Raw genomic sequence first — 14,117 nt, forward strand, 5'->3', positions numbered from 1 at the left:
TTTCCATTGTTGTTTTATCTTTGGTTTAATCCTCTTGAGTGTATTTAACTACAAAAATTAGGATGCTCCACTGAATGAATGTGTCATACCAAAAGTATGCATAGGAAAAGAACAGTAAGTTTTAAGACAATAACAAAACTGCACCTTTCACAGTAAAGCAGAAAACAAGCCAGATAATGCGTATTTAATGCTTTAAAACAGTGGTATTAGTGATATGAATACAGAAATATATAGCATAAGGTCACTAACAGATGCATACTGTCATAATAAAATGGTAAGTAGATATAACACTGAGGAAGACAGGCACCTCAATTTCACTTTTTGCTTGGCTTGTTTGTTACTATGAGACTAGCGGTTGTTTGTTCCACTGGAATACCACTTCTGGACACATTACACAAAAGTTAATATCTTTTGGCAGTGCTGGGTACATTATTAATTAATTGATTCCAAATTACAGACAAAAATTGTGGTTAGTAATATAAAAATACAAAGAGAAAAAAATATATATTCCTTTCTTTGTTATCAACAACATGAAGTGCATTACATATCACATCACATCAGGGTTTCCAAATATTTTTATATAAAAAAATCAATATACATAAAAAAAAAAAATCTACTTTTTTGTTTTACTCTTAAAAAAAATTACCACCAACCTCAGAGAATATTTTAAGATACGTCAGTGCAAGTTGCTTTTAGTTGAAACAGCTCAAACATGCATTTTAGTCTGGGACAAGCTTAAGATGAAAATAATTACTTAATCAGATTCCAAAAATTAAGTACTGAATTATGTAATCCAGATTACATTACATTTACTACCCAGCACTGCTTATTGGTTGGTGATTTCTTTTCCACCAAACAAAGGGTTTTGATGTTCTGAGAACCTATTCTCATTTAAAATGAGACAATAAAATGAGATAAAACAAACATTAAAACAAAACAACTATAAACAAACAAACAATTTTTAATTTAGCCTCTCAACAACTTTTTTCTTTGAAGAACCAGGGCTCCCACAGTCTACAAAACCCTAGTAATTTTAAAAATTTGATATCTAGACATGGGAAAGTCATTTAAATGAATAAATCTTACTCCATGGGTAATTCTGTAATTTTTTTTGAATAAACGTTTCATAGTTATGCCAAGCTATTTAATATTTTATCAGGTAGAAACTGTAAAAATCTTTTCCATAATCTTTATCTAGTGAATCACAAACATCTTAAAAAAGTATAGGCCCTTTGATGATTGTTGTGGTAGTCAAAAAGGTTGGAAATCACTGATCACTGAACATTTACACAACTTTAGCAACTTATTCACACAGATTGATTATTGACTATAAATAAACTATTATTATTATTGTCATTATATCAGCATATTTTATTAAATTATAATTAAATATGATAAACATTACTTGGGCCACTTATATATATATTTTATAAAGATCTCACCTTTTGCCATGCCATGTGTGCGGCACGCTGCAGATGACAGAGGTGAACATGAGAGCAGTGATGAATGAGAACAGCACCAGGTAGATCAGACCCTCCAGCCCATCATAACACACTCCGGTCAATGCCTGCACATAATCCTGCACAGAAACAGACAGAGGCAGCATTAAACGCAAAAACTGCCTGTTATTAAACAGATGAAAATTCGGTCATTAACTCACTGCCATCATTGACTTTCTTTCATCGGTGGAAGCATAAAAGTAACATAAAGGTTTTGAATAACATGATGCTGAGAAAATATTGTTCACACAATGGCAGTGAATCATTCATAATGTATTGATCCTCCCTAATTATTTTTTTTCTTCATCTATTACATTTTCCTTTCTAAAAAGCCTTACTATCACTTACAGTATATATGTTCAGAAAGTCGTATAGTTTTGTTGAATTGCACACGCAGACCAGCCACTGGTCATGTGCCTATAATTACATGACAAATTGAGAGGCCACACAAACACAGCATTTGACCACTGAATTTACATAAACCATTTCACTTTTAAGAAGCGCTTTCTCAGCATTAGCATATTACATATCTAATCAACTCCTGTCGAACACATTCATTATTATTTGAAATCACTCAGCAAGTCATTTAATTACGTATTACTCTGGCTTTGGATTTATTTTAAATATATGATTTAATAATCAGCTTTTCATTAAACTGCACGAACCCCCTACAGTTCCTTCATGAACCCCAGTCTGGGGAACTCTGATATACTGTGATGTTTTATTCACTTCATGTAGTTGATAAAGAATGGAATATATACAGTTGTCAACATTTGAAGTGGATCAAAACCTTTCATCAAAGTTATACATGAATTTTGAACAATACCCGTTCTTTTCTTAGGACAACTTTGATGAATTGTTTTGATCCACTTCAAATTTTGACTAGTGTATGTATGTGTGTGTGTGTGTGTGTGTGTGTGTATGTGTGTGTGTGTGTGTGTATATATATATATATATATATATATACACACACAATTTGTAAGTTGTAATCTACCCAGCACTGCTTGCATGAACCAAAACGGATACAGAAACCAGCCTATCTCTGCTGGGTATGTGAATAATAAAAACAGAAGATATGATAACATCCAGTGCTAGACTCTCTAACTGAGAACTTCCTGCAATAGATGGCACCACATGCTGCAGAGGGAAACAGGGATTATTAATAATAAATGCTGACCGAACTGCAACCAGCCCTACACATGCTGCTATCAGAAACATGGCAGAGTCTCCTTCCTCCAAATTACCGTCATTATTAACAGCAAAATTGCTCCATTTGTAATTACTGCCGGCACTGTTCTGCATCTCCAGCACAAACTCTCCCACATACAGCCCAGATGTACGGCTTGGACGACTGTGAAGGGTGTTATTGCTTTTGCAGTATGAAAACACCATTAATAATGTATAATACATTTGCAAAAGTCCAGATTTTATCCGTTACTTTCTGTCCTCATGGGAAGGAGATGCATTTTCAGGACCACCCACACAGTAGGAGGAACTCCAGTCATGCTGAATCCTGAAATACCAGATATTTCCATCTTGGAAAAGAGGACAGGCTCCAGATTGCAGCAGTAAGTGCTGGTGAGGTTTAAAGCAGATAGAAGATAGAAACACATGTGTGTGTACGAGTGTTTGTTTGTTTGTGAGTGGATTGCAAGCATTTGGTTTTTCATGTCAACAGAAGCCCACAGGTTGAGGTTACAGTGAAAATCTTGGCAAGCAGTGCTTTACTTTGAGTCAGAGTGGAACCGGATGTGCAAAGTGGTCATATACTCTAAAAACAAAACACTTTCTCACCATATGCAAACTGCGGCAGTCCACAAGGGCAGTGAGCTGGTGCAGTCCAACCTCAGTGGTGTTCAAACCCCCCTGAATTTGCTCAAGGTTTCCCTAAAAACAGGCACAAAAACATGGTTACTCTAAATGTAAAATATATGTATACACTACTGTTCAAAAGCTTGCATATTTATTTGATCAAAATATGGTAAAAGAGCAATATTTTGAAATATCAAAACAACTCTTTTCTATGAGAATAAATTGTAAAATGTAATTTATTCCTGTGATGGCAAAGCTGAATTTTCAGCATCATTACTCCAGTCTTCAGTGTCACATGATCCTTCAGAAATCATTATAATATATGCTGGTCAAGAAACATTTCTTATTATCATCAATGTTGAAAACAGTTGTGCTGATTAAGATTTTCGTGGAAATTGTGAACTTTGACGACTACAAAGTGAAAAAAAAAACAGCATTTATTTGAAATAGAAATGTCTCTTGATTAATTTAATGTATCCTTGCTGAATAAAAGCATAAAGTATACATTACTTTACAGTTCAAAGGTTTGGGGTCAGTAAATGTTTTTAGTGTATATATTAAGAAGCATAGTCAATTTCAAATATTTCACAATTTTAACGCTCTATTCAGTTTTTATGAGTTAAGCACATGATAACAGCAAACACATGACAAACAAAAACATTCACATAGAAGGATGTCAAAGAAGAGCGGCTTGTTTTCTTTCTTTTCAAGGCTCAGTATTGTGTGAGGTCTAAGTTGTATAAAGCTGCAGTGGTAAACAGATTTTAGCTGGTTCTAAGGGTGAAATATTTCCATTGATTCAGCATTTTCTCTCAACGCTTGTGTTCCAGCGAGAGGACGGCTTTCTTTCTCACATGTACTGAATGAATGTCAGCCATCACTTTGTGCCAGAACACACACAGATGCTGCACAATGACAGAGGCCCAGTGGGAGGGGAGAAAACAAACACACATACACACGACATTTGTGTATCAGGAATTGTGGGAAATGGGCCGTACATACTGCATGCATGCTCTGAATCACACACACACACACACACACACACACGAGTGCTCACCTTTGTGTTGGGGTATTCTCGGACTGCAGAGCGCAGTAGTTCTGACACATCGTCCTGCATTTCCACCAGTGCTTTGTGACTTCCTGACATCTTCTACAAGACGACAAAAGAAATCAGTTATATGATCTGTGCAAATGTTATCTAATAGAGAAGCTTTTACTCTTCATAAAAACTTGATTCAAAAATCTATATTTTAATTTTCAACATTTACATTCTGCATTTAAGTTTACTCAATTTTTTTGGACAACAAGAGCACAGAGAGGAAAAGAAATTATAGGAATCAGTATTTATTTTATATATACTACGAGTATTATTATCTAAAATATTTTTTGTTAAACTTAAACATACAACAAATAAGAATAAAAATAAATTTAAACTAAAGACATTGGTTGAAAAATAACTAAAACAAACAAAAATAGTAATTTTCATAATTGCTTATTTACACGCACATCTCATAACTATATTTACAAGACTTCCCGTATAGCTTGGCATAGACAATTTTGTTCAAAATTTTGAGGTTTGTAAGATTTAAAAAAATTTTTTTTATAACTTTTCTATTGGAATAATATTTTAAATGTAATTTATTCCTGTGCTGTCAAAGCTGAATTTTCAGCATCATTACTCCAGTCTTCAGTGTCACATGATCCTTCAGAAATCATTCTAATGTGATGATTTGATACTCAAGAAACATTTCTCTAATTATAAATTATTCTAAAGTTGAAAACGGTTGTGCTGCTTACTATTTTTGTGGAAACTGTGATAAATTGTTTTTCAGGATTCGTTGAGAAATAGAAAGTTCAAAAGAAAAGCATTTATTTTAAATAGAAATAATAATTTTTTTTACTGTCATTTTTTAAAATGTAATCCATCTTTGCTGCATACAAATGTGATTTTTTTAATATTACTGATTCAAAACACTTTTTGTTCTTTTTATTTTATTTAAAAGCGCTACACAAGTTGAACCACTACACAACGTCCTTAAGCATAATTAATGAAACGATCACATTATTAATCAGTCGTTGTTATTGTTTGATCGTAGTTATTTTATGGAAAACACAAAAAATAAGACAGGTAATATTAACTGGGTTGTACAACTGCCACTTCCTGCCCAGTGTAGAAGTATTTCCTCCGAGTTCATTCACCACTGCACACTCCACTCTTAGTCCTGCAGCAGGAGTCAGAGCTGCTTGCATAATGCAACAGTGCATTTACACCCAGCAGCAAAAGCCAGTACAGGCTCTTGCACCCGGCCATTGAGGACATTTTATACATGAAATATTTCAAGAGCAGAGTTCTTGAACACATGAATATTTGAGATGCCAAATGGCCACTGTGTCAGCTTTGTCTGTCAACAGTTCTACAATTTTTTTTTTTGCTGACATCCACTGAGAAAGAAGCAGTGAAAGTACCTTCTTTTACAGAGCGCACAGGAGACTTTTGGTTACAGTGTTACGTGCGGGCAACATTACTAGAAACTAACTTCTGAAGACGAAAGCCAGCAGCTAGGACAAGCTTAAGGTAGGCTTGCTGCGGCTGTCGGTGTTATGCGGTGTTCGGCCGTACACCAATTACATTTGCTCACCATGGCACCGCCCCCACTGTCGTTTTGCTTTTTTATAGAAATAAAAACCATTTACTTCAGTTAGACAAACGACGCTCCAATTATAAACAGAGTTTCTGCTATGCTCTACAGCACGAGCTCCAGAGTCGCAGCGGTAGTCAGATTTCATTTTTCACGTGACAAAAGTGAGACGAGATGACTGACAAAACAGCGGCAGAGGATTTGGTCATTGACAAATATCTTATCTTGTAAAATGTGCGGTTAGTACCGCTGCTTCCAATAAAAAGAGAATGCATTATAGCAAATTCGAGAGTGCATTCAAATGCGGTTTCAATACCATATTGATAGCAGCTCCTTTGTGTATAGGCCTATAATTTGCGGGCATAGAGTACACGTGATTGCAAATTCGAAAGTTTAAAAGCGTGATGCTAGCAGGAAGTTGGGCAGGAATTATGAAAAGCAATATAACAAACGCTGTTCCAACATTGTTCCAAAATTATACTGCCTTAGAAGATACACTTTGTGTTGCTCAAATTAAGGCAGCATTGCATACATAGTTCAAAAGTGTGGGTTTATTTAATAGAAATTACAATCTATTCAGAAATGACACAATAAATTGATCAATAGTGAAATTGTTTGTAACATTATACTTTGCTATTTAAAAGAAAAGAAAAAATATTTTGAACTTTCTATTAATGGTTTCTATTAATGTTATAATGAGAAAATTATCATGGTTTCAATAAAAAAAAAAATCTGAAAATTCAGCTTTGCCATCACAGGAATAAATTACATTTTAAAATATATTAAAATAGAAAATATCATTATTTCAATTGCAATATTCTAGAATATTGCCGTTTTTACTGTGGTGAGTATAAGAGACTTATTTTAAAAACATTAAGCGAATCATACAGACTCTAAACTTTTAAATAGTAGTGCACATCCATTAAGGATAAGGAAATTACAGAAAAACACTGGAAAAATTATATGATCAATAAGTTATGACAACATATGTTTTTACATTGCTTTAACTCATCAAAAGAAGTTAAGCAACAACTTTTTTTTTACAGTGTAGTTATTTTAAAACAAGAACATGTGTGGTGTGAACAGCCCCTTAGAAGGTACCTGACAGTAGATAGTAAAGTAGCTCTGTTGTTTGAACTATAAAGCATTCAATTGGTTGCAGATTCTTCAACATGTCTCTTTAAATGTTCCTGGATGACTTTTTAAGCCTAAAATCAATATCCATTTCACTTATTTGCAGTCTCAGATGTGAATCAGGCAGAGTTCATCTGTATGCTGCATGAGAACTGGAGGAACTCCATTTAGAGGCATCAGCTGACAAAGTACAACGCTCAATCTCCATATGGACATTAGCCTTCATTCAAATTAAGTGATATCAAGACAATGGAGCTGTCACTGACATAATCCATCAATCATGATCAGTTAAGAGCTGTGATTTGTTTGAATTATACACATGCATTAGTCAAATAAAGACTTGGAGAAGGACTTCATTAACTAAAGGGAGAGGCAGGAAGCCAAAGGAACACACATTTCCATCGAGCTCTCGCTACGAGGAGAATGCTAATGTACAGGGACAAACGAAGCAGGGGGCGTGTGAGTGAGAGGAGGGAGAAGATTGGCTGTCTTCCAAAGACCAGTGAGATGCCTCGCTGTCTATTGTTTACACTGGCAACTACCATCTAAGGCAGCTTCCTTAACACAATGAAATCAAACTCTTTACAGAAACAATATTAATGGTCCCTCACCCCTCACGTTACGTCCACAGGACTAAGTTAATTCTCCCAGAGTATCAGTGATGGTATTGTTAACTAAAACTATTCAAAATCGGTTTCAGTAACTGAATTAAAGCTGAAATCAATTAAAAATATAAATATCAGATGAAAAACCTAAAAATTTACTAAATTTGACCAATTACTAAAAGTTAAATAAAAATAAGTTACAGATAAATAGATAATTATAATACTTATTCAAAAATATTGATAAATAACAGAACATAATACTAAAATAAGACTTCATATTTGCTCAATATTTAAACAACAAAATTATAATTTTGAATTACTAAAAAAAAAAAAAAAAAAATTGTCACACCTTTTCCTTGAACCAGACCAGTAATGCTGTGTTAGAGTTAAGCCAAAAGAGGAATCTATATGGGTGTTTAACTTTACAGTTCTCAAAAGCCTTTGCATTGGGAATGTGCCTAAAATACCAAATTTGTCTAGTTAGGAAGCTCACTAGGGTTTGGAACAGAGCCAATATACATTCTTGAGGACATCTCTCAGAGGTTTGAAGGTCAGGGATTTAGTTCATAGAGAAAATCTGAATCAAAGAATTAAACGGATAGTTTAATATCTATGGTTACCTGTTGGTAGGGGTTGATCTGACCCACGTTACATGTGAGGTAATACTGCAGGATATCTGTGGAGAGAGAGTGAGAGAGAGAGAGAGAGAGAGAGAGAGAGAGAGAGAGAGAGAGAGAGAGACAGAGAGAGAGAGAGAGAGAGAGAGAGAGAGAGAGAGAGAGAGAGAGAGAGAGAGAGAGAGAGAGAGAGAGAGAGAGAGAGAGAGAGAGAGAGAGAGAGAGAGAGATGTTAGGTATGAAGAAATCAGCATTTAACATTTAGATTAAGTTCCACTCATGGCAGTGTTTTTCCATTTGCTTGCCTCTACAAACTTCTTATTAAAATTCGACATGAAACAGAAGTTTTTTTACTTTCCAATTGAAACGGCACTTCAAACAAGAAAAATGTAGGGCGGGACTTGATTTTGTCAATGGGGAATTGTTTGGAGGATTGTTGTTTGCTATTGGTCGATCTCATGTGAGTGACAGGTTGTCCCACCCTAGCGCCAGTAAACACGTCACCAGAAAAGAGAAGAAATGTTGCTGAAAGAGGGAGGTGAAGTTTTGACGAAAGATTTTTTTTTAAGTTAAAAAATATAATCCTTCAGAATTGTCAATTTGGACTTCATGGTAAAAACAAACAATTGTGACTTTATTCCACAAGCACTAAGTCATTACAAACCTGCAACAAGCTAAAAATATTCTCATTTCTTTCCGTTTCACATCCGCCCTAAGCAGATGAACTCACACTGCCACACTATCATTTGCTGACCTCAGAGAGGCCACAGCAGACATATCAGGTATTTGAATAGCTATATTTCCAACCACGAGCCAATTTAGATTCAGACCACGACTGCCTCACTCTACAGAAGAGAAATTATATGTTAGGCTTATCTTGGTTGAGGACAATTTTCCATTCAATGCAAAAGAATCAATAACTAATCCTAGACCCGATTTTTTTTGCACCGATATTAGAGGAAAATCTGTGGAACGGATTTAGACATACTAAAACATGTTAAAATTAAGCTGAGAACACTCTTATTGGAAGCTTAAAGCATTAAAAAATAGCCAAAATATTGAATAAATGTAGGCTTTCAGTCTTAGGGGTGCTCAAGAATAACTCGGGTGCAGTAGGTTGCAAGTTCAGATCTCACTCAACTGGACATTAATAATTGCATATGCTTGTCAGTAAATGTGTTTCAGTAATGGTTAGTGATATTATAAGTGTGAATGTAAACTGCTACCAAATATGACAGAGTGTAACGTGTTGGGATGGTAGAAAAGGAGCGAAGCTTCTGACAGCAGACAGCTTAATGCAGCTACTACTTTTAGCAAAGGTGAAGAAAAATCACAATCACACATTTGAAGGAGGACTGAAAGAAAGACGAGACCTGAAGACCTCCTAAAAGAAGCACTAGGGTTAGTACCTCAAACAGTTCAGCTTGACACTAGTAACACCAAGGTCGTAGGTTCGATTCCCATAATATGGAATTTGTATGCCAATTCGCTGCTCAAGAAACATTTCTAATTATCAATGTTGAAAACAGCTGTACTGTTTAATGTAATTTTTTTAATGTATATATATATATTTTACTGACCCAAAACCTTTGAGCAATGAATCTGACATGTGACTGTAATGATGAACAGTGCAGTGAAGATGTAGACTGCAGGGTTAAAAAACAAAACAAAACCTTTTCTATTTCTGCACAGGAAATACTAATTCACACAGTCCTCTCATAAACCTCCACACGCCAACGCAGATGGAGTCTTGGGCCATCTTCATACGCAGCTTGCAGAGGGTTGCGTGAATGAGAATCAAAAACAGACACATGCGTCAGAGCATGTGGGTTTGTTGAGGAGGAGTGATGCTTTCATCACTATCATTACACACGTGGACAAGCGCATGGCAGCGGTCACAGGGAAAAGTGCCAGCAGTGGTGTCTGTAAAACCTGCTTATGAACAAGCAAATTCTCCCATCGCATATAACCGGCCTCCCTGATTGCATATAAACGGTATAATTACAGCAATAATGAGGGGAATAAAGTGGCCTCTCCATTCTATCCATGGATGGCTGTATACAAAAGGCTGAAGTGAGCGCCACTGGTTTATAGTGTAGTTCATGGCTGGATTTATAGGTTGTAATAGTATTCAGGCTGTGTGTCAGGGCCCCATAGTCTCACATGTCATGCGTGAATGACCTCCAGTAATTGGACGCAATATTGGTTGACTGGTGATCCCTTTATGAAACAAAGGCAATGGAGTGACTTCCAAAACGGTTCTGAGAGGAGGCTGAGCTTTAAATCCCACTCACGCTGCGATGACTGCAGGCTGTAAAAGATCCTGATTCATGCAAGACAGGAAACATGGCAGATCTTCTTTATGAAGGGTTTCACTGCTTTTCTTCTGAGACGTTATCAGATGACTAAACCGTGTACATCACGGAAGACAATTATAGCATTAAATTAAACACTTTCCCTTTAAAAAGTAGAGACATCTTTGGACCATTTTCATCTTCTGGGTTTGAAATCAACATTGAATGAACGTCACATGCGATGAGGATAAACATTGTGACACCCTTGGGAGCAACGATGTGAATTATTATTGGTTAGCCAATAAAAACAGGTGATTTACATATTGAAGTAGCAAAAGCATTCAGTCTAAGGGGCAATTTGAACGACAGAAAACAGAAAACTGTTACATTTGGGTGCCTGAAAACGCAAACTTTTTTGAAAATGATACAGTTATAGTCTTGTCATGTGCATGCGTTATGTGTTCAGTCATAATAATATACAAAAAGTTTGCTAGATTTTAATTATTGCATAAAAGTCTAAAACGTCTGTTAACGACTAGACTGTGTATTATACACCACAGCACAGAAGACATGCTGGAATACATAGAGGCTTTCCTCACAGAAGGCAGACCCATGATGGCACAGGGACATGCGTGCTGTTTGTAAGTACAGAGAAGTCTCGGTTCTATTCTGGGGTAACGCAGTAGAATGACTCATGAGTCTAGGACAGTGATGGCCAGAGGGGACACACTCAAAGCTTCACTGATCACTTTTCCTCTGTGGATTCCATATACAGCCATTAATGCTTCCGGCTGAATCACTGCTCCAAATCTTTTTCTGGACTAAAGGGACGTAACTTGTGCAAAGGTGTGAGCTAAAGTCTGATGTCTTAATTCTTTTGAAGCAGTGTTGTTGTTAATTAAAACTATCATAAATATAAAGATAACCATCATAACTATATTAGCATCCACACCAGTGGACTATATCGTTCTGTTTATTCTAAGCGCGTGCTTGTCTTTCCTCTTAAATGTGCGAGCTTGTTTACAGCAGGATGGATTCTGATTGGCTCATCAACTGGATCAAATAGTTATGAAAATGATTCAAATGATATCGTTCCTCAGTGAAGTCCACATCACAGCTATAATGACACAATTCTTTAACTATATCTTTATCGTTCTCTTTATAGTAATCATCCTTGATGTGAACGGGCCTTGAGAACATAGTGCACGTCACATGGAGCACTTATGAATTTTTGGTGCTTAACTGCACATGGACACTATGAACTGGGTTAGACAAAAAAGTCTGGGTAAAACAGAAACTTAATTCTTTTTAATTCCACCGACCCAAACAAATTACAAATTGAATATTGCATCAGGGTGAGTAAATAACAGCACAATGTTCAATTTTGGGTGATCTATCCCTTTAAGGAGTTATTTAGAGCAAATGAGAGAAAGACTGAAGATAGGAAGAACAAAGATAAAAATAGAGCCCAGAAGAGAGACAATTTCATGGGTGTGTGAAGCTGAGAGTCACACGGTTTATCATCCACATCCTTCAGCGGTTTTCTCTTCCTCTCCTCTTATCTCTCTCCTGTATTCTGTTCTTCAGAAGTTCTCTTTGCTGTAGCTCTTCTCTTCACAGCCGACTAACAAATTGATTAATCATAACAGAGGCCAAAGTTGACATATCGAACCTGCTAATGCTACACTAAAGCATACCGGGATCCACATGCATTCATTATTACACTTCTGCTTACTGCGAAGCACAAATGCTAGGAGTCTGCACCTCTGCATCTTAATGACAATAGCTCCAACATAACGGAACCCATTTAAAAGCATTTAAAGATGCCATATTATGCCACTTTCACAAAGTCTTGCTTTTGTCTTTGGGTCTACTAGAATAGGTGTTCATGCTTGAATATTTAAAATACATTGTTGCAGCACCTCTCTTCCCAGTCTGACAGTAACGCTCCGTTTAGTTCCTGAATCTATGAAGCCCCTCCTTCTGAAAAGCTCAGTGTACTCTGATTGGCTGTCTGGACCAGTGTGTTGTGATTGGTCAGTCGCTTCAAGCGTATTTCAGAAATGTCACGCCCCTTACAATAACTGAGTTTCAAAACACTACTAATGCAATTCAGCCAGGCCTTGCACTTTTTTTGTGGCAGGGAATTGTTTAAATGAGGAATATTGTGATGTGTACGTTCCTAGAAGAAAAGTCAATCGAATTACAATCGAGGCGTTTGAGGGAGTTCAGAAAAAGTTTGGAGTGACTGTAATGGCGCTTTTCCAATGCTGGTACGGCTCGGTATGGCTCAGTACGGTTCGGCTCGGCACGGCACGGTTCGGCTCGCTTCGCTTTTCCACTGCGTGGTACGACTCGGCTCAGCACGGCTCGGTTCGCTTTAGCTCGATTTGGTTTTCCACTGCAGTTAGTACCGCTTCAAAGTGGGTGGGATTATAGCAGTGCCCTCGGATTTCTGATTGCTTAAAAAAAACAAAAACTTGGGAGGCTAAATATTTTTTAGTGATTATGTGAATTACACTGCGCAAACCAAATACCCACCGGATGAAGAAGGGTTGGCTCTCAGTCTCCACAGTACATAAAATATTCATTTTATTTTATTTTTCGCGTTCGCATTTATGAGGAAAAAACAATGTTACGGACGTGTTCTCCGTTACGGGCGTGAGCGCTCTGAAAGCGGCACTAAAAGATGCTTTAAAACTTTCACTTACACATCCAACAGAAAAGCACAAAACCTTTCTTTAACCTGAATTTCGTTTTGTATTAATTGTATCTTAATTTTAATCAATGTTTTATCAACCAATTGCCTGGATTTAATAAATAAAGGAAGTAGTAAATATAGCAGACGATAGATAGGAAACGGAGGCGCCGCCGTGTGAACTGGAGCTCGTCTCATAAATGAACCGAAACTCAGTATATAAGGTAGCTTACTTGCCTCACATGTCTACTTTTAAACAGAACAATTCAAAACGAAAGAAAACAGACTACAGACTGCTCTCTGCTTATGCAATCCTTATGAAATGTGCATTTCTCTCTGGCGCGTTCACTAGGCTACTGAAGATCGCGAGTCAGCATCGTCAACTTCATTTTAGCCGACAAAGAAAACACTTGTTTATTAATAAGCAATTAAAATATCTCCTAGCTATATTTTACATATTCATAATCATTACTTTTGCCGGTTCTTTGTGAAGAACAGCGGTGGCTGTTACTGGCTATTTAAATCTAGCGGGTTTGATGTCTCGCAAATACAATGACGCTGGTAGTGACTATTCTGTCTGACCAATCAGTGATCTGCAGTGTGTTCACGTCATATTTTAGTATCGGTACGGTACGCTTGGAACCTCGACAGAGGTGGTACCATTTAAAGCGAGCCAAAGCGAGCCGTACCATGCCGTACCATGCAGTGGAAAAGCGCCACAAGTGAGCCGTACCGAGCCGAGCCGAGCCGTACCGTACCATGCAGTGGAAAAGCGCCAAAGCGTGCCATACCGAACCGTGCCGTACTATGCAGTGGAAA

General features: G+C 36.8%; 2 protein-coding genes across 3 annotated transcripts in view; one reads left to right on the top strand and one right to left on the bottom strand.

Annotated features, from left to right (window-relative positions):
• Positions 1-14,117, top strand: part of eif3ba (eukaryotic translation initiation factor 3, subunit Ba) — a 179,154-nt gene that overhangs the window by 140,955 nt on the left and 24,082 nt on the right. The window lies entirely within an intron of this gene.
• ttyh3a (tweety family member 3a) overlaps positions 1-14,117 on the bottom strand; it is a 70,576-nt gene that overhangs the window by 17,432 nt on the left and 39,027 nt on the right. For both annotated transcript variants that reach the window (XM_056261664.1, XM_056261663.1), the window contains exons 8-11: positions 8,310-8,365; positions 4,369-4,461; positions 3,294-3,386; positions 1,443-1,579 (exon numbers count right to left, since the gene is read on the bottom strand). In XM_056261664.1, coding sequence (XP_056117639.1) covers positions 1,443-1,579; positions 3,294-3,386; positions 4,369-4,461; positions 8,310-8,365 — 379 coding nt within the window. The remainder of the gene's footprint in view (positions 1-1,442; positions 1,580-3,293; positions 3,387-4,368; positions 4,462-8,309; positions 8,366-14,117) is intronic.

This window comes from Rhinichthys klamathensis, unplaced genomic scaffold (genome assembly GCF_029890125.1).
Source record: "Rhinichthys klamathensis goyatoka isolate OS25496 unplaced genomic scaffold, OSU_Roscu_1.1 h1tg000184l_1, whole genome shotgun sequence".
Classification (NCBI taxonomy): domain Eukaryota; kingdom Metazoa; phylum Chordata; class Actinopteri; order Cypriniformes; family Leuciscidae; genus Rhinichthys; species Rhinichthys klamathensis.